The 22,109-nt window shown below is 37.6% G+C and overlaps 1 protein-coding gene across 14 annotated transcripts in view; it reads left to right on the forward strand.

Annotated features, from left to right (window-relative positions):
* SLC9C1 (solute carrier family 9 member C1) overlaps positions 1-22,109 on the forward strand; it is a 94,416-nt gene that overhangs the window by 40,198 nt on the left and 32,109 nt on the right. For all 14 annotated transcript variants that reach the window (XM_023623790.2, XM_070242782.1, XM_070242780.1 and 11 more), the window contains 5 exons: positions 2,242-2,323; positions 4,630-4,796; positions 6,613-6,738; positions 9,740-9,837; positions 13,761-13,880. In XM_023623790.2, coding sequence (XP_023479558.1) covers positions 2,242-2,323; positions 4,630-4,796; positions 6,613-6,738; positions 9,740-9,837; positions 13,761-13,880 — 593 coding nt within the window. The remainder of the gene's footprint in view (positions 1-2,241; positions 2,324-4,629; positions 4,797-6,612; positions 6,739-9,739; positions 9,838-13,760; positions 13,881-22,109) is intronic.

Here is a 22,109-nt window from a genome sequence, read left to right on the forward strand (position 1 = left end):
GGGGAGGTGATTGCACATGGACCTAAATATCGGGAGGTAGATATCTTTGGGAGCCATCTCAGAGGCTCCTTTTCACAATGCACAGGACTTGTGCACTGAAAACTACAAGACATTGTTGGGAGAAATTTTAAAAACCTAAATAAATGGAGAGATATACCACGTTCATGGATTGGAAGGCTCAAGATCATTAAGATTTCACTTTATTCAACACAATCCACTCCCAGAAGATTTGTTTTAGAAATAGATAAGCTGAATCTAAAATTTATGTAGAAATATAAAAGACCTAGAATAGCCATAACAATTTTGAAAAAGAAGAACAAAGTTGAATATATATTCAAATATATATTATCTGACATCAGGACTTACTGTAAAGATACAGTAATTAAGTTGGTAGGATATAGGCATAAAAATAGATAGATAATAGGGGGTGGGCACAAAGGGTGAAGTGGTACACCTATAATGTGACTGACAAATAATAACGTACAAATGAAATTTCACAAGGTTGTAAACTAGCATAACTTCAATAAAAGATAAAATAGAAAAAAAAAGTAAATGGAATATGATAAAGAGTCCAGAAAGGACTCAGAATTGATTCTTGACAAAGATGCCAAAGCAGTTCAGTGGAGGAAAGGATAGTCTTTTTGACAAATTGTGCTGAACAACTAAATATTTATTTAGAAAAAAGAAAATAAAACCTCTATTTTTACCTCACAGCATACATAAAACTGATTCCAGATGAATCACAGACTTGAATATAAAGCCAAAAACTCTAAAACCTCTGGAAGAAAACATGAGAGAATACCTTCATGACCTTGGGATAAACAAAGGGTTTTTAGAACATAAAAAATAATATTGGACTTCATTCATATTAAAAATGTTTGCTCATCAAAAGATAGTTTTACAGAAATGGATAGATAAGTCACAATCTGGGAGAAAACATCCACAATACATATATCTGACATTGCACTTCTATCCAGAATATATTTTTCAAAATTTCCACAATTTTATAATAAGAGAAAAATAAACCAATTTTTAATAGGCAAAAGATTTGAATATATGCTTCAAAAAGAAAGATGTATACCACTAAGCACGTTGAAAATGCTCAACATCATTACTCTAGGGAAATGCAAATTAAAACTTCAATGAAAAACATAATCAATTTATATGAAAGTTTTAGAATTGGTAATTCTTATTTATAGGAATAGAAATCAGAACAGTAGCTGCCTCTTGTCAGGTAGAGGGTTGATTGGGAAGGGCGACTACACAAGTTTGGGGAGATACGAGAATATTCCACATCATGATGGGATTGAGGGATCAATCAGTGTACACACTGTCAAAACTCATCAAATAGTACACAAACACATTCAATGCATGTAGATTATACTTTTGATTTTTTTTTCTAATTACCAATGCTTGGGCTGTACCCTTGAAGAATTAAATCAGAATATTCAGTGGGAGCATCTTGGGCACCAATACTTTAGTTTCCTAGGTGATCCTAAGGTGCAAACTTGAGAGCCTCCCGTGTGGTTCCACCTCTGTCCCTCACCTCCATCTGTGGCCAAAGAACAGAGGACTGCCTAGGGTTTAACACAAGTTCTGGAAGTTAGAAATCTACAAATCAATAGAAGTGTGTAGTCTCAAATTGAAAGATATTGCTCCACTCGTCTATGGAGATCAACTTCAGATATAAGTAGAGAAAGAAATCAAGTGGCACCAAAGCCATTAACTGCTCCTCCCCGCTGACAATGAAAGGATGCCAGGGAGGCAAAGTATGAGGTGGAGCACACATATCAAGCCCTCCGAGTTGTTCTCTTTTCCCAGGTGAGGGGACTTATTTTAATGGAGGTGCTGGTAATGCTGAGCAGAGAACTGTGTGGCTACACACATGGAGGTGTGGATAGTGCATGAGAAATGATAAGTTACAGACATATTCCTAGGGCTCAAGAAGTGCAGCAAGGGAGTGAAGGTCAAATATTTTTTTCCCAATGTCTTTATAAGTATCTGTTTACTTGTCAAACCACGTGTCCTGAGTTTTGTTTTGGTTCCAAAAGCGTGAATGAAATATACTCAGGAAGACAGAGCATCCCCAGAGTACTTTCATCAAGCCTGACATCCAAATTCTCCCCTGCTGTGAGCATCTAATGACATAACACTCCCCAGCTTAATCTGCATTGGTAAATATAGAATACATTATATGAAATTGTCATGAATGCTTACTTTGTATTTTTTTTCCAATTCTAGGTATTATTTCATGCAGTGGCAGTATGCTTAGTCAGCCTGATTGTCAATAGATTGATTTTGCCGATAGCAGTTAGTAAATTAGGTAAGCCCTACTAATTACTATTCTGAGTGAAGAAAAAAATATTCTAAATATACTAAAGAATTGCTAATAATGAAGAAAGAAGACACATAAATACAAATCAACTGTGTCTAATTGAACAGAAAATTAGATCTTTATGTAAAGGCATATGAATGGTTTGGGCCGATAAGCTTGCTTACTTTAAATGATTACTTATTTATATTAGTTTAGTTTAAGTAAAATAATATAATAAGTTTATTCTTTTGACAAACTTTTATTAAGAGCCTTTAAAAAAAAAAAACACGAGGCTCTCATATGCCAGGCACCATTCTAACTGGTAGAGATGCTTTATGAAGACAGACAAGATTTCTGAGTTGTTGTTTACACTGGAGAGAGGAGAAACAGTAAACCAGTCAGATAAGGTAATATCGGAGAGTCACGTGTGCATCAAAGTAAACAAACCACATATAAATAAAAGAGAAAACACAGCAGATGCTAGACTCCCAAGGAAGTTAGAAATTGAGTGCATTCAAGGAAAGAGCGTTAGAGGTGTTGGAACCTTCTAGAACAATGCAGAGAATGGAGGAAGGCCAAATGGGAGAGGTAGGGAGGAGTTAGATAATGAAGGGCCTTGAATTTTAAGACTTTTTTCTGAGGGAAAAAGGAATTCTTTGGTTGGTGTTAAGCAAGTACATGTAATTATACAATTAAGGCCTTAGAAAGATCGCTCTCCTTCTGTGGATAAGTGATTGAGGGGCATGAGGAGAGTAGAAACAGAAATAGCAGTTTTAGGAGGCGATTGCATTGTGCAATATGCATGTTTCAATCCCCTACTTTTTAACAATTGAGAAATTGAGATCTAGAGAGTTAAAAGTTCTTGCCAAAGGTCACACAGCTAGGTCAGGGCTAGAAAAGAACTATAAATAAATTGCCCTGATACTTTGAATCCATTATATTCTTGACTACCCTATCACCCTTTCTGTCTCATCCAGAATTTTCACTCTAATGGCATTTTTTATCAATCTGAAATTTTATTTTTAAGGATAATATCACACTAGCCAATCTCCTTTCCTTCCTCATATTTGCAACAGAACCTTTTCTTTTTCTTTCCTTTTCTTTTTTCATTGTCTGTGCCTTAACCTAGTAAAATGGGAAGAACAGATTAAAGAGGTAAAGTTTTGCAAAGAGTATCACATGTTCTACTTAGTTGCTAAATAAACCTAAAATTCTTATGTGGAGCATCTGTTTACTTGCACTGAGAGCAGTGAACATTTGCTTATGGTACCTTATTGCTTTCCAAAACAGTTTCTAGGGCTCAAAAAAAGAATTTGTGTCTGAGAGTAAGAGTCCTTCCAATGTTTATGAGGTCTGGAGATATATCATATATGCCTATATATATGATCTTATATATAGGCACGTATTTCTTACATATGGGTACATATGAGTGTACATCTAAGAGACATATGTCTAGGAGATATATGTATACACACACATATATATATCTTACATATATATCTCCTACCTATATATCTTATATATATATATATGTACATACATATATTCTGTATGTGTGTATATGTATATATAAAGGGATTTATTATAAGGAATTGGCTCACATGATTATGGAAGCTAAGAAGTCCCAGGATCTGCAGTCCGAAGGCCTGAGAACCAGGGAAGAACCTGTAGAGTGAGTTCCAGTCGGACTCCACAGGCAGGAGAGGGCCGCCCGCCCAGCCTGAAGATCGTCAGGCACAGAGAGTGAATTTTCTTTTGCTCAGCCTTTTGTCCTGTTCAGGCCTCTGTGGATTGGATGAGGCCTGCCCACACTGACGAGAGCAATCTCATTGACTCAGTGTCTACCAACTTAAATATTATTCTCATCCAGAAACACCTTCACAGACACGCCCAGAATAATGTTTGACCAAATATCCGGACATTCCATGGCCCAATCAAGTTAACACATAAAATTAATCATCACACCTCTGTTCCTCTGTCTCCTCTTTGGAACTAGAAAAGGAACTTACCTCAAAAGTTAGTCAGGATGATCCAAAGACTTACTAGGTGCCAAGTGCTGAGATGTGCTTTCTCAGCATACAGTAAGCACTCCATCAATATTAGCTGTTGCTATTGTTATCATTATGTACCTCAGCTTTTGTGAGAAGTATGAAAGTAGAAAAGTTTGAAATTGTTAGTGTTCCCATTATTAAACAATTTATGTTGTCTTTAACTTAAAAAAAAATACTTAGTGACAATAAGAACAAAAGAAAGCTTTATAATCATATCAAAATGATGGTGTGCCTCATTTATAAAATACTCTCTTTGTATCGAAGGTCTCCGTGACGTCACATCAACAAAATATAAATCACTTTATTGTACATTCCAACACTTTCAAGAGGTAACCAGATCCGCAGCCTCTGCACTCAAATTTGACAAAGATCTTGCTGATGCGGATTGGAACATGGTCGAGAAAGCCATTGTACTTCAAAACCCGTATGCGGTGAGCCGGTAGTATCTTCTGTTTGTTCCCTCGAAGTGGATATGATTGCCCTTAAGTAAGCATAAATGTTACAATTATTAACTCACAATTTTTAATACTTGTAATTGACAGAGAAGTGGTATTGGTAACTCCATATTTACCCTAACTGTATGGAGGCGATTTCAGGGCATTTTGTGATCACTGTGGGGCAAAGTAGAAGTGACAACCCCTGTGAGTATGTAGATTTGTGTTGTAAGTTCAAAAGAAGGAACAGTGAACGGAGCTGCCTTTGAAAAATGTCATAAAAAGAGGAGAGAGAGCCTTAGAAAATAGGCAGTTTTTTACTAGATTGAAGGTAGACAGGTGCCTTTGTTCTGCATTTATTCAGCATTCAGGCTATCATATATACTGAGCACTTGCTAGGCCCTAGCTTATGGTAAATATTATTTTTTTTATATAAAGTAGAATTCAAAACCAGTATCATGAGTTTAGATGTGAGTGGGATGTCACTTCCTACTTCTGAGATCTGCTCTAGAATCTCTGTGGTCAGACTTCTTACTTATTTAAGAGTACGTAACTCAATAATCAGTCATGCGCGCCGTAAAGAGAAATCATGAAGTTGTTCTGGGATTTCCTCAGTGCTGCTGCTGCTTTGCCCTCTCCTAGGTGATGTCCAGTCTTCATTACAATGTTTTTCTGCATCATACAATACGAGGAGCCAATTTCAGGAGTGTAGGCATAAGAATTGGTTTCTATGAAATAGGATTCCTAAAAATCTCTTTCACGTCCACTAACCAGTGCTTGAAGCTCCAGATGGAGGGTCAGAACCAAGCCCTCTGCCTGCAGGAATACTGCCAGGATTTCAGGATGAGACAAGCACCAAGTCAAATCCGAGGATTTTCTATAGTAGCTTCCAATGTCTGATTGTGGCCTTTTGCTAACCTGACTGCATCAGAATCATCTGGAAAACTTATTAAAAATGTGGATTGATTCCTCCAGCCCCTACCCAGGAGAATCTGATGCAAAGGATCTGAAGAGGGTCCCAGGAATATGTATTTTTAATCCATTTACCCAACTGATGCTATTGCAAAGTCAGGGTTGAAGCACCACCCTGGGACTTGATCTGTTTCAGAAGGCAGGTGACCAGACAACCGCTTTCTGTTCTTTACGATGCAAACAAGAGGGATATTTTAGTGTTATAGACAGAGCACCGGCCTTGGTCTCAGAAAATCTAGGTTCATGTCCTAGCTTTGTCCCTTAATAAATGGCTTTGTGATCTTGAGCAAAATTTTTATTTTCTCATCAGTACAATGGGGTTATCCATATTCCCATCTCCTAATGCCATGTTCACTTTCTGTTCTTCCTTCCTGAGTAGTTTAAAGCGGTGGTTGTCAGCTTGAGCTGCAGCAGAATCAAGGAAGGGGTTTATGAAAGCACAGATTGCTGTCTTTTCTCCCAGTTTCTGATTCAGTAGGTCTGTGACGGGGTCTGAGAATGTGCATTTCTAACAATTCCCAGGTGATGCTGAGGCTGGGGCACCACACTTGCAGACCCACTGGTTTAAAATGTGATCAAATATATGGTAGCTTTTATAAACTGTTAATGCCATGTAAAGGTAAAGATATGATACAACTCCTTCCCCCAAAAACTGACAATTATTTTCCCTTCCAGATAACTGTGTAAACAATGAGGAAACTCATCTGAACATTTTTCTGCATCCAGCAGATTTTCTATAGTTTTTCAAACCAAACTGCTATGCAAATTACTTGAGGTTTATGCTAAACAATATGTTAATATTCATGTATTGCTTTTTGGTTTTGATTTGTGTTTTACTTAGTTGAGCCAAGGAGAAACGACAGAACATCAAAAGGTGAAATGTCCAGACTGCAACAAGGAAATCGATGAGACCCTGAACATTGAAGCAATGGAGCTGGCCAACAGGCGTCTCTTGTCAGCACAAATCGTTAGTCCTTTATTGTATTCTTTTAAAATTACTTTTTGGCTTAAAATTATACTGAAAACTTTCTCCCTTGCTGAAAACATCTTGATTATGCTCACCTGCATAGCTTAGTAGATTGTTTACAAAGGCAAAGGGAAGTTTGGCATTATCTTAGGAATCTGCTTGACTGCAAAAAAAAAAAGGAAAAGAAATCTACTCAAATTAACTCAAGTGTTTTATTATGAGGAACCAGGAATCTCACAGATCCCAGTGGCAGGAATTACAGCTGAGCGCAGTCTTCAGACATGTTATTCAGTCAGTTCTATGACACTGCCCGTCTCTGGGTCCATCTAGTTTTTCATGAAAGGATGCCACCAAGTCTGCTAATAACTGCAAGTAGAGGATAGTATGTTTTCATCTTGAATCTTGAGTAAAAATTAGAGAAATTTTGTAGCGCCGCAGCATACAGAACTCTTGGGGAAATTGCTAATAACCTGGTTGCCATTACCTATTCAGGTCAGGATCTAGGCTAGTTGCCGCGACTCAGCTTCTCCAAATGTTCGTGTTGGGCCTTCCTCATTGCGTACGGAGCTGCCATGCATTTTTCAGCTATTCCATAGGATTCCACGCCTTTGCTTGTTCAGTCGAACTTGGCAAGGGAAGCTCTATAGCGGATGGTTCTCTCTTCAGCAGTAGTCCTAGTAGACAAGCTGAGTCTCAAAGACAGCTTTTCCAAGGACCTACATGACGTCTTGAAGCAATGGAGGCAGTGCCGTGAAGGATGAACTCACGCTCATATGGTGCTTGTTCCACCAGCAGCTTTTATGAGATACTGTCTTTGAGTCACTTGCAAATTTTTAATCTACTGCAGGAGAATATAGTATTCAAGAGCCTTCAGAATCAATGCAGCAGACTCCATGTAGAGTCTTGTTTTCCTTATTAATATCATGTGTGACTCAGGACTTATTCCTTTTATTCTTTATTCTAACCACCTGTAAAATAGAAAACTTATGCTAACTGAATGGCCTCTTAGATTCTTCCCACTTGTGATAGTCTATGTTTTCTGCAATATACATTCCATGTACCATTTTTTTCAAGGAAGGTTAGCACTGATTTAACATCCACCGCCCATCCTCCTCTTTTTGCTAAGGAAGATTGGCCCTGAGCTACCATCTGTGCCCATCTTCCTCTATTTTATATGTGGCACGCCTGCCACAGCATGGTTTGACAAGTGGTGCGTAGGTCGGCACCTGGGATCTAAACCCGCACACCCCAGGCCACCAACGTGGAGTATGCGAACTTAACTACTGTGCCACTGGGCTGGCCCCATGTACCTTTTTGATTTCTTGCCTTAAATGTTTATTTTCTACTGGTATATCTTTGTTGATTTTGTGCTATGTGTTGTGTCTTAATCAGGAAATCCTATTTTTCAAAGCAGGCTGAATCTCTCTGCTCTGGTCTCTCGATCTTCATCTTACCTCATATCTTTTTAGTTCCTCTTCATCCAAGACATATTTTCACGTTTATCTCAGGTTGTTGATTTGTTTCCTGCAAACTCAACTCTAATGTTCATTGTTCCCGACTATAGTATTAATTAGTCTATTACAGTTTTTTCAGCTTTGAGAGTTTTTATTGAAATCTCAGCCAGTCCTTGTTGCCTGGGGCAGTATCTTCTCCACTATCGTATGTTAGAAGAGGAAACACAGCATGGGAAGCCCGTGGTACAGGAGAGGCAGCATACCGTAAAGCGAGGGGGAAGGGGGACAGGTCTTAAATTCAGAAAGAACTGAGTTTCCACTGTGATCTTGGGAAAACTACTTAACTCTCTGAGCCTCAGCTTTTTTATCTATAAAATACAGATTAGAATACCTTCCTCATAAAGCTATTGAAAGAATTAAATAATTTTATTTAAAATATATACATTGATTAATTAATAGTATATATATGTAAAATATATAATAATGGCAGTTATTTTTGGGAATCAGCCATCCTCTGAATTCTTCTTACATTTTGTTGTAAATAATCATTTAAACATTAACATTTTTCTAGTATCTAAATGCTTTGTCATTTGTGCTACTAAACTCTCATGAGTTCCCATAGTATTTTTAGCTTCCTTATTTTTCCACAGACTACAGTGTTTATCTTTGAGGATACTGAAAATATTTAAATCTCACATTATTTTATAAGTATTTTAGTGAAGTTTAAGGAGAAAAATGCTACTCTATTGAGTTCTTCTCATTATGGTCAAATAGCCTTTTGATCCTCATCCTCAGATTTAGTTCTATCGCTTTCTAGTATCCCCCAAGAGTAAAACCATGTTTTAATATCCGTAAATGACTGTGCAGACAGAATGTCTTCTGTGGAACCCAGGAATCTTTAGTGATATCATACATTACACTTTAGGAAGTTGGTCTGTACAATGATTCTCAACAATGTTCAGAACACTGAGGCCAGACGGTGTCAGACAGTGGTTTCCCCAGCTTCAAACGTAGTGCCCGAGGCAGAGTGGGCTCTCAATATGTGGACTGAATGAACGAATGACAGCATTCTGCACAATGGTAGCAGTTCATTTAATGCTTACAATAGACTGGAGACAACAGAGTTCTGTTGTCAATATGTTTGGGAAAATGGAATTATGTAAAGATATTAACCCAGATCCTTTAGTGAAGGATTTCTCAGAGCCTTTAATATTTGAATATGCTTTATCAACTTTTAAGATGGGGATGCAGCTTGCAGCACTTCTGACATTTATTTAGCCACAGAACTCTACTTATTTTTGAAAATCTAATAAACATCTAGCAGGATCCTAGTTTCCTGCAAAACCAGTTTGTTTCCACCGAAAGCTCAGACCTACCTTCTGCATTGATCTCATGGTCTGGACTCCATAGAAAGATTCTTTTTAGAAAGATACTAGATTATCTGGGGATTTTGAATTCTTTCTCATAGATTATTTTTCCATAAAGGGAATCATAAGTTTTCATTGTCAATCCTTCTATATAATGATTTCACTCAACATTTCGTTTAGGCAAGCTACCAGAGACAATACAGGAATGAGACTCTATCCCAGAATGCGGTCCAAGTGCTGGTAGGTGTAGCAGGAAGCTTTGGCGAGAAGAAGGGAGAGTAAGTATGTTGTCAAGAGAAAGCTTCTATCCTTCTAAGCCACTGTATTTAGGAAATTGTACAAGTGAGTTTTCTTACTTTTGTCTGGTAATTTGGGATCATTAAGTACTATGTGTGTGAGCCACTGCCTGCTCTGAACCCCACCATCAGGCTAAATCACCTACTTTCAGTTTCCCAAACTTGCTCTGCTCGTTCACACCTCTGTGCATTAGAACAAGCTGCTCCTTCTGCATGAGATGCTCTTCCCATCCTCCTTTTGCCTTCCAAAGCTGAGCTGTGGTAAACCACTCTTTCCTTTAGACTGCCTCACTAAGGTCAAAGACTCCCTTGATCCCTCCAGGCACAGCTTCTCAACGCGCATCCTCTCTTAATACTCAGCATCCACTTGGACTGATTTGTTTAGATTCCCATCTCCACAGCAACCAGTGAGTTCCTCAAAGTCAGTGTGTTAGGGAGTACCCTCAGATCATTGCCTGTGGAAGGATGAAGGATACATGATTGGGTGGAGGGAAGAGTTAAACAGCAATGCAGTTACAACCATGTCCACCCAAAGCCCAGACATACCTTGTTCCAGACCACACTCCTGGTACCAAAGACACCAAAATTCCCTGCTCTAGTGCTCTTCAGCTCATTTCTAGGATCTTATTGGGCCTCTTCCCCTGGGCCATCCTCTCATAAGCAAACTAGGCCTTTGGTATGCACATGTCAAAACCTAAGAGGGATGCTGGCCTGGTGTTCACTTGCGTGTACTAGCTTGTGGCGCAGTGAGGGATAAAACCGTGTGTGGGAGGAGAAGCAACCAGACACTGGAGCGTGTTCTCATGTAGCTCCAGTACAGATTTTCAAAGACTCTTAAGAGTTTTCATTTTAAACCTAGCCATGCAAAGCATTATGATATTATATTTGTCAAGGTAGGAAGATAAAATATCTCATTTAAAATTTCATTTTCTGGAATAGTAATGTTTAAATATGTCCATACATGGTACAAGGGCCTCTGTGTACCCTCTGGCTTCAGACCCTTCAAGTGCTTAGGGGACTTTAGTGGTGTTAGGGGGTGTGGGGGAGAAGGTTGGGCAAATGTGATTAATTAGAAACAATATGATGGATGCTTTAAAGAGGATAGATGCACAGTGTATTGTGTAAGTTTTTAAATGAATGAATAAATGATATGCTGAAAATGCTATCACTGCATTGTCTAGGAGAGGTTAATATAAAAAAGCAGTATCGAGAAAGTCGCCCACTGCCTTGATTTTTCCTCTTTAAATCCTCCACGAAGGCAGAAGCAACACATGCCTATGAGGACCCAGAATAAATGGACACATAGAGGAGACTGACAGTGGGAAAAGGGGTTAAAGAGTTGAAAGGACTCATAGTGGACAATGAAGGCAAATTTTGGAATATAGTACATTTTTATCCATGTTTGTAAGAGGTAAATATTGAATATTAATATGTGCAAAGCTATATGCCAGGCACTGTTGGGAATATCAAGATTAGCGAGATGATGTTCCAGTGCCCAGAGAACTTTCTATTAATTACACTTGCATTCAGTACTTGCTTCTTTGCTGGGCTGCCTTGGAGTTGATTTTGTCACTTGCTGATCTTTCCTATCAGTATCCCCACGTGTTGGGTTATCTTGTGGTGAGAAAGTAAGTCTAAGGAGAGAAAGAGTGGGGAGTTTAAACAGGGGGACCAGAATCTGTCTTAAGTGCCTACGTAATTGACTAAGAAATAATACTTTGAATACAGAGCTTATATTTGTTGACTTCTGTGTCAGGGCACAGTTTTAAACATTTTACATGTATTACCAATTTAATGTCATAAAAATCCTATAAGTGCTATTAACATCTTCATTTTGCAAATGAGGAAAATGAGGCACAGAGAGCTTAAGTAATTTACCCAAGGTCATCGGACTAATAAATTACAGAGCTCAGGTTTAAAGCGAAGCAGCCTCACTATCCATTTAAAGACATCATACTGTTTTCCTAAATCAGGTCTAAACAGTGACCATCTTGATATAAAACAGGAATTCAGGAACCTCAATTACTTAGTAATTTGAGCTGTAAATATATCACAAACTCATTGATATCAAAGAATTTTAAGATTCATAGGAACCTGTGAAATGATCAGATCTTAGCTTAGATGTTAACTCCTTCAGGAAGACTCCCTGATTCCCCAAGACTATATTAAATGCCCCCTTTTGCGGTCCAGCATGCCCTCTTGTTCATTATCTCTGCAGCAGCACTTACTACACTTTCCTGCAATGGTTATTTGCATGTCTTACTCCACTAGTCTGCTGGATCCTTAAGAGCAGGGACCGGTATTTCTTTATGGTTTATGGTTTATGCTTTTTTATGGTTTATGCCTCCTAAATGCTGGGGAGCATTTAGCAAGCATAACAGGTGTTCAATAAATATTTTACAATTAGGAATGAATCAAGTCATATACCCATTCATGATTTTCCATGTAATTACCACATTATTATATTGAATCACAGAGAATTGAATGACTTCATTCTTTTCAATTACATCAGTATCCCTGTTAGCAGAGAAATCTCCCAAATTTCAGAGTGAGAACGTTATAATCAATAGGAAGTTGAACTTAAGTTACCAATGCCCTTCCTCTGAGCCATATTTTAAGATAGGGTCTCAGACCCAGGGACGGAGCCCTAACCTCCTTCTGATGAAGACAGTGAAAGTATTTGGTCAGCAGCAGGTAAGTTCCTTATAAAACCAAGGGAATTGGCTAAGTGAGACCAAATCATAGCACATAAATCTGAGCTGTCTCAATAGAAAAGCCAGAAGAAACCTGCAGACAACTTGGGACAAGTGCTACCAAAGTGTCTTTTAAGGTTTTAGACTCACTGATGTTACCGAACCTGAAGTGAGTTCGCTCACCCGTTGCACAGCAAGCCAATCTCTGACACCAGGTGTGGTGGAAGAAAGTAGGAATTTTATTTTTGCACAGCACTGAGCAAGGAGAGAGGGCAGCTAATGCTGAAATCCCAAACTCCCCGAAAAGCTAAAAGGAAGGGTTTTTATTTGGGGTTTTAGGTAGGGGAGGGGGAGCATATGGCCTTGCTGGTTGGAGCTTTCCCACCAGCCTGTCTTTGGCCTTGAGACACTTGCAGAGAGGAGGGAGCTCATGACCTTGCTGGTCAGCAGCTTTCCCACCAGCCCGTATCTCTTTGCGGGAGGAGATAGTCCAGGTGCTTGTCCTTGATGGTGTCTGTCTCCATGGAGAATAGTGGATTCTTGAGCCAGGAAGCCAGAGAGTAAGCAGGGAATGGGTGTTTTGCTTTTAACCCCATATTTGCTGGGTTTAATGTGGGGAAAATGATATCAGGGTCGGTATCACTGACTTCTCCAAGTAAGCATTTTAACTCTTTTACTTCACCTCTTGTATTTTTCCCATAAATTCCCTGACTACTTGCTCAGAAGGTGAAAGAAAAGAGATGGGAGGAGGTGTGAGATGGGTTGGATGCTTCATATATCCTGTCTCATTTAATTATCCCAAGCTGGCATAGATATTTTTACCTCTGTTTCACAGAGCAAACAGATTAGTGAGATAATTTGTTCATTGCCATACCAGATAATGGAAGATCCAACATGACAACCCGAAGGTATTTGCGTCTCAAATATTTGAATTATAATATGCTTTCTCTTTTTGAACCTTGATTTCTCTGCTATTTTAAACCACGTATCTCCCATTTTTGGTACTCTGTTTAATGAGTGAGCCCCACAATCTAACTTCATAATTGTGTATCTACTTATATCTATAATTTTGTGACTTGGACCTATGCCCATGAGTGTGTCTCATTCCCAGTCATCACCGTACAAAATAGTCTTCCTGCCTTCTGACGATACTGCAATAAACTCATCCTAAAAATTTTAAAGCATGTTGAAAGATTTCTGTTTTTTTTTTAGACATGTGAGTCCTGAAACAATAAAGAATTATTCTGAAAGCAAAAAAATTCTTAGCTTTATTAGAAAAGTGTTGCTCAATTGGGTGTATAATACTAAAAAGGAAAAAGGGGTCCCATCAAGGTGAGTATTTTTGAAGCTTACTAGAAATGCTTTTATATTCACTTGAAATTCCTTTTTTATTTTTTTAGATTTATATCCTGAATATTTTCCAAAATATTTTGAGGTGGTTTACAACTAAATTACTTGTACACAGACAGAAAGTTACTTAAAGAAAAAAAGAGACAGTATAATAACTTTTTTTATTATTGAGATAAATTTCACATTTTTGTGTACCATTCAGTGTTGTTTAGCATATTCACAATGTTGGGCAATCATCTCCTCTACCAAATTCCACAACATTTTCGTTGCCCCAAAGGTAAACCTGGTCCCAATTAATCAGTCACTCCCCATTCCCCCTTCTCCCCAGCTGCTGGATGGTACTACAGTCATGCATTGCATAACGACTAGCATACATTCTGTGAAACACATTGTTAGGCGATTTCATTGTTGTGTGAACATCGTAGAGTGTACTTACACAAACCGAGATGATATAGGCTACTACAAACCTAGGCTATATGATATTAACCTTATGAAACTATTGTCGCATATGTGGTCTGTCCTTAACCAAAACGTCATTATGCGGGTCATGACTGTAGTCTGCTTTCTGTCTCAGCGAATTTACCTATTCTGAATATTCCATGTAAATAGACTGATACGGTATGTAGCATTTTGTTTCTGGCTTCTTTCACTCAACATAATGTTTTCATCCAGGTTGTAGCATATATCGGTAGCAAAAGGTTCATCTACTTTGTACATATATCAATACTTTATTCCTTCTTATGGCTGAATAATAGCCCATTGTATGGATATACTATATTTTATTTGCCATTTCATCAGTTGATGGACATTTGGATTCTTTTTACCTTTTGCTATTGTGAACAGTGCTGCTATCAATATTTGTGTACAAGTATTTGTTTGAACATCTGCTTTCCATGCACCTAAGAGTGAAATTGTTGGATCATATGATAATTTTATGTTTAACATCTTGAGGAGCCACCAAATTGTTTTCCACAGCTGCTGGGCAATTTTGAAATCAGGAAGTGTGAGTCCATCAACTTTGCTTTTCTTTTTCAAATTTGGTGTAACTCTTTGGAGTTCCTTGCAATTCCATATGAATTTTAGGATTAGCATGTCTATTCCTGAGTGTCATTGAGATTTTCATAGGGACATTGAATTTATAGATTACATTGGGTAGTATTGCTACCTTAACAATATTAACCTTTCCAATTAATGAGCACAGGATGTCTTTTCATTTATTTAGATCTTCCCTAATTTCTTTCAAGAATGTTTTATAGTTTTCAGTATTCAAGTTTTCGGTTGACTTTAATTTTAAGTATTTTTTATGTTATTGTAAATGAAATTGTTTTCTTAATTTAATTTTTGGACTATTCCTTCCTAATGTGTAGAAATACAACTGATTTTTGTATAGTGATCTTGTATCCTGAAGATTTGCTGAATTCACTTATTAGCTCTAGTTGTTTTCTGTGATTTCTCTAAGATTTTCTCTATGTAAGATCATATCATCTATGAATAGAGATAATTTTGCTTCTTCCTTTTCATTTTGGATAGCTTTTATTTCTTTTCTTAGATTCAAGAGGAGAAAATATAGACCCTTCTTCTCAGTAGGAGTATCAACGTTTGTGTGGCTATCTTTAATCCACCACACTCAATAAATACCAAAAGGATATTTTTGTACCACAGTTCTTTTAAAGCCTTCAATACTGACTTAAGCTACAACTTCCTGAGTAATTATTTCTGTTGATGAAACTTAAAGAAAGGGAGATTTGAAAAAGAATTGATAGTCAATGCATCCTTTAGGCTATCTCTTAAATATCATTCATCTTAAAGTGGATAGATTCTGGAGTCAGATGGCTTGGTTTAGAATACTAGTCTACACCATTTATTAGCTGAATGATCTTTTCAGGTCCCAGTTTTCTTATCTGCAAAATAGTATAGTAATATCTATGTCATATTCTGGATGCTAACTGATATATGTAAAGCATCTGGCAAAATAACTGACACATAATATGTTCTCAGATATGTTAGTTGGGTTCTCCTCTGCCTACCTCATGGGATGGTTCTCAAGATTACGTAGGGTATATAGAAAGCTTTAATCCTGGGACTAGCACTGGGTAAGCAGTTAATAAATGTTAGCATTTATTACTATGTACGGAATACCATTCCGTTCAAAATTGAGTTTTCTAGCCAATGGATGAAGTAACTATCAAAGATCAACAAACACAGAAGGAAACAAAGAGAATCAGCAGAAATAACAGCAGATTTATGTTTCTAAGACTTCAGTTATTAGAATTATGCAATATGGACTGTAAGATAAGTATTACTGAAATGTTGAAATTAATAAGTGATGGAAATACAAACATGACGAGGTCAATCACCAAAAGAAACTGAATAGAAAATGGAAAAATATATATAATTCTTAAAATTAAAAATTCAACTTAAATTATTCAGAATTGAATAAAAATGTATACAGTATATCTAATTTAGAGGGATGCAGCTAAAGCTACACAAAGAATGTTAAATGCATAGCATTGACAGGACTTCCATATCAATGTCAAGGCTCTGATAGGAAAATATCAGGACCCTGAGATCTGAAGTGGTAGCTCTTGGGTGAACAAACCTCAGGATCTTGGAACCCCACATTCTCATGAATACTCTGGCCTGGCAGAAGCAGCCGCCTCTCCCCTGCTAGAGCATAATAGCCTCATATCACCTTCAGATGCTGCAAAGACATGACAAGAGGAAGCATCACAAAATGAAGGTTAGTCTCTGCCACCTTTCATTGCTTCCAAAATAATTACCCAGCTCAAGTCTCAGCACAGCTAGAGGGGAAATACAGAGCCTTCTCCAAGAGATTACAACTTATCTACTGAAGGAATTTCAGGAGCTGCCTAATACTAGCAAATGCTAGTAGAACATATAAGAGAATGGATCTTGAGGATATTGGACCAGAAGTTTGCAACATAAGACCACATTGGGGAGAATTTATTGGCACAGTGGTCTTATCCATGATGATTCAGGGATGATTCTGTCAAGGACACTTGGAGCTGGTACTATTACACTTCTGGGATGGTTCTTTGAAGCTTGACCAGATGAATAACCTACAGTAGATGAAATGAATATGATAAAAATTGGAATGTTTAACTAGATTTATTATATAAGAATGAAGAACCAACCACATGACGTTGTTTCTTGGGAAGGCCCAGAGAACATTTCCCTTCACCAAGGCAATCGTGAGAACCTCAAAGATAGGTGTCCTCTGCAAGACATGGTTGACAGTAGAGGCTGCCATGGAATTGGTCTTTTTAGCATCAAAAGGATTCAAGAATGGAGAGAGAGCTGATGAGCAAAAGGATGAGATCAACTACTGCAAAGGAAAATCATGATCCCTCCCTCACCCCTTCTCTCAATCTAAGTCAATTCTCAGAACCAGAGTCCTTGAGAAAAGACCGCAACAATACCACAAGTATATAGGTAAATAGTCCCTCGATCTTTTCTCAAGTGGACCTTTAGTCACTTTACCAGAGTTACTGTGCATTGGGAAAAGAGAATACCCAGACTTTTATAGGACTTTGGGATATGGCATTTAAAACGATACTGATATGAAAGGTTTATAATGTCATCACGGTCCTCAAGTTAGACTAGGAGCTTTGATTCTAGATGATATATGGAGTTTCTGACCCAGTCTGTCTCATAGAAGTCCGGTAGGTCTACTCTCTGTTTATTTCCCTGAGTCCGTAAGTGTATAATTGGAATGAATATACTTAGCATCTAGCCAAACATTCATATTGTCTCGCTAACCTATAGAATGAGAATCATTATGGCAGGAAGGGCCAAGTGGCCAAGTGGAACCCCTGGACAAAATAGTAATAAGAAGCAATATAGCATTCTAGAAGGAGGTAAGAAATTAATACCAACGTTACAGATTTAAAGGAATTGTGAGTAATCTCCATCATATCCCCTTCAATTCATCTATCTGGCATAAAAAAAGTCAGATTATACTCAATCATAAACTTAAGCAAAAGGTAACTTCGAGTGCAAAGCTGTACCAGATATGATTTTATTGCTGGAAGAAATCAAGAAAAGCAGTCTGTGGTCTGGTCCGAGATGGCAACTTAGGAGGCCCTTGAACTCAACTCCTCCCATGGATACACTGAATCTACAGCTACACATGGATCAATTCCCTCTGAAAGAAATCCAGAAACTAGCTGAATGACTTCTGCGCATCAGGCTAATGAGAAAATACCTACATTGAAATGGGTAGGAAAGGCTGAGACACACTCTTACCATAAAACCCACCCTCTGGAACAGAGACATACAATCAGAAGGGAATTCACAGCTCCCAGCTTTTCCCTAAGAAGGAAGAAGTTTGGACCCAGCATTTAGTGCCCCAACTTTTAAGACTTCCGTCTGAGAGATGGGCCCCCAAAACACATAGCTCTGAAAGCTAATGGGGCTTACATTCACAAGATCCACAAGATTAGAGAAGGCAAAGTAATAATTCTTAATAAGCTTGCAAAGATAGTGTCTCCCCAGAAGGAGCTTGTGCAAAAGTCTGGCACCCTGGCTTTTGTGACTGCTACCCAGAGGACATACCCTTTTATTATTATCTGGCTCTAGTGGCCAGTGGAGCTTGCATTCAAGGGTCCACTGAAATGTAGCAAATAAAGAGACACTTTTCAACTGGCTGCCCTCCAGAGCTCAGTACAGAAGCAGACAGAAATGCCCATCTCCCAGTCTTTCTCTGAAAGAAGTCTATTTGCATACATCAAAAGCTGCTACCTGAGGGCACTGGCTTCTAATCAACCTGCATATAACTGCTGAATAAGATCCTCCCCCTTGGGACACAGACAGGTCTTAGCATACCCTCAATTACTGGGAGCCACTAAGAACAAATAAGGCAGCTTGGACAATCACAAAGGTTTGAGAGACAACTGAGAGCTCAGGCTGGGCGGAATGATTAGCTTCATCTCTTACACAAGATCACTTCATCAAAGCTGGGAGAGGTGGCTTTTTGATCTAATGCACAGGAACCAGCACAGAGAATAAAGGAAAATGAAGAGACAGAGGAGTATATTCCAAACAAAAGAACTGGATAAAACCCCAGAAATAGATCTTAATGAAACTGAGATAAGTGATTTATCTGATAGATCAAAATAGCAATCATAAAGTTGCTTACCAAGGTCAGGAGAAGAATTCATGAACAAAGAGAGAATTTCAACAAAGAGACAGAAAATATAAGAAAGTACCAAATAGAAATCACAGAGCTGAAGAATACAACAACTGAGCTGAAAAATTCAGTAGAGGGGCTAAACAGCAGACTAGATCAAGCAGAATAAAGGATCAGTGAACTCAAAGACAGGGTAGTGAAATTCATCCAATCAGAGGAGCAAAAAGAAAAAGATAGCTTAAAGGATTTATGGGACACCATCAAGCAGACCAATATTCACATTATAGGGGTCCCAGAAGGAGAACAGAGACAGAAAAGGGCAGAAAGCTTATTCAAAGAAATAATGGCTGAAAACTTCCCTAACTTGGAGAAAGAAACAGATATCCAGATCCAAGAAACTCAGAGAGTTCCAAATACAATGATTCCAGAGACCTACACTGAGACACATTATATAATTAAATTGTCAAAAGTTAAAGATAAGGAGAGAATCTTAAAAGCATCAAGAGAAAAAAAACTTGTTATGTAGAAGGGAACCTCCCATAAGACTATCAGATTTTTCAGCAGAAATTTTGCAGGCCAGAAGACAGTGTCATGATATAGTCAAAGTACTGAGAGGAAAAAAACTCTGCTAACCAAGAATACTCTACACAGCAAAGTTAAAATAGATTGTTATAAATAAAAGATGTTTTACATAAGCCTTGTGGTAACCACAAAGTAAAAGCCTATAGTAGATAAACAGAAGATAGAGAGAAAGGAATATAAGCATACCACTACAGAAAATTGTCAAGTCAGAAAGATGGAAAGCAAAAGAAGATAGGCACAAAAGAATTACAAATTAGCCAGAAAACAATAATCAAAATGGCAATAGTAAATCCATATCTATCAATAATTACTTTAAATGTAAATAGACTAAATTCTCCAATCAAAAGACACAGAGTGACTGAATGGATTTTAAAAAAATGATACAACTATACACTGCCTAGAAGAGACTCATTTCAGTTTTAGGACACACACAGGCTGAGAGTGAAGTGATGGAAAAAAGATGTTCCATGCAAATGGAAACCAAAATAAAACTGAAGTATCAGACAAAATAGACTTTATGACAAAGACTGTAATGAGACAAATAATTATATGATGCTATCATGACATAATTATATCATTATATACAATTATATAATGATAAAGGGGTCAATCCAATGAGAGAATATAACATTTGTAAATATTATTCACCCAACACAGGAGCACCTAAATATATAAAGCAAATATTAGCAGATCTAGAGGGAGAAATAGACAGCAAAACAATATTGTAGGGCACTTCAACACCCCACTTTAAACAATGGGTAGATCACCTGGACAGAAAATCAATAAGGAAACATCAGATCTAAACTACAGTTTAGACCAGATGGACCTAACAGATATTTACAAAACATCTCATCCAACAGCAGCAGAACATACACTTTCTTCTCAAGTGCACAGAGAACAGATCATATGCTAAGCCACAAAACAAGTCTTAATAAATTTAAGAAGATTGAAATGATATGAAACATCTTTTCTGACTAAAATGATATGAAATTAGAAATCAAGTACAAAGAGAAAACTGGAAAACTCACAAATATGTGGAGATTAAACAACATGCTACTAAACAACCAATGGGTCAAAGAATAAATCAAAAGGAGAATAAAAAAATATCTTGAGAAAAATGAAAATGAAAATACAACACACCAGGGGTCAGCCCTGTGGCCAAGTGGTTAAGTTCGCGAACTCCGCTTTGGTGGCCCAGAGTTTCACCGCTTCAGATCCCGGGTGCGGGCCTCCTCAGGCCATGCTGAGGCGGCATCCCACATGACACAACTAGAAGGACCCAAAACTAAAAAATATATATGCAGCTATGTACTGGGGAGATTTGGGGAGAAAAAGCAGAAAAAAAGATTGGCAATAGTTGTTAGCTCAGGTGCCAATCTTTAAAAAAAACTACAACACATCAAAAGTTATGGAATGAAGCAAAAACAGTTCTAAGAGGGAAGTTCATAGCAATAAACACCTACATTAAGAAGCAAGGAAGATCTCAAATAAATAACCTAACTTTACAGTTCAACGAACTAGAAAAGGACAAATTAAGCCCAAAGGTAGTAGAAAGAAGGAAATAACAAAGATCAGAGTGGAAATAAACAAAGTAGAGACTAAAAAGACAATAGAAAAGATCAATGAAACTAAGAGCTGTTTTCTTGAAAAGATAAACAAAATACACACACCTTTAGCTAGGCTTATCAAGAAAAGAGAGAGAAGACTCAAACAAATACAAATAGAAATGAAGGAGGAGATATTACAATTGATACTACACAAATGCAAAGAATCATAAGAGACTACTGTGAAAAATTATGCACCAACAAACTGGACAAGCCAGAAGAAATGTACAAATTCCTAGACCATACAACTTCCAACTCTGATTCAGGAAGAAATAGAAAATTTCAACAGGTCAATTACTAGTAAATATATAGAATCAGTAATAATAAACCTCCCAACAAACAAGCCTAGGACCAGAAGGCTCCACTGGAGGCTTCTATCAAACATTTAATGAAAAATTAATATCAATCCTTCTCAGACTCTTCCAAAAAATACAAGAGGAAGGAATACACCCATACCTGTTTTACAAGGCGAGCATTACCCTGATACCAAAACCAAACAAGGACCTTACAAGAAAATAAAATTATAGGCCAATATCCCTAGATGCAAAAATCCTCAATAAAATATTAACAGACCAAATTCAATAATACATTTAAATGGTCATATACCATGATCAAATGGAATTTATTCCAGGGATGTAAGGATGGTTCACCATCCTCAAATCAATTAATGTTATACACCACGTTAAGAAAATGAGAATAAAAATCATATGATCATCTCAATAGATGCAGAAGAAGCATTTGACAAAATTCAACATCATGCATGATAAAAATTCTCAACAAACTGGGTATAGAGGGAATGTACCTAAACATAATAAAGGCTATGTATGGCAAGCCCACAGCTAACATCATACTCAAGGATGAGAAGCTGACAGTTTT

Source organism: Equus caballus, chromosome 19 (assembly GCF_041296265.1).
Source record: "Equus caballus isolate H_3958 breed thoroughbred chromosome 19, TB-T2T, whole genome shotgun sequence".
Lineage (NCBI taxonomy): Eukaryota > Metazoa > Chordata > Mammalia > Perissodactyla > Equidae > Equus > Equus caballus.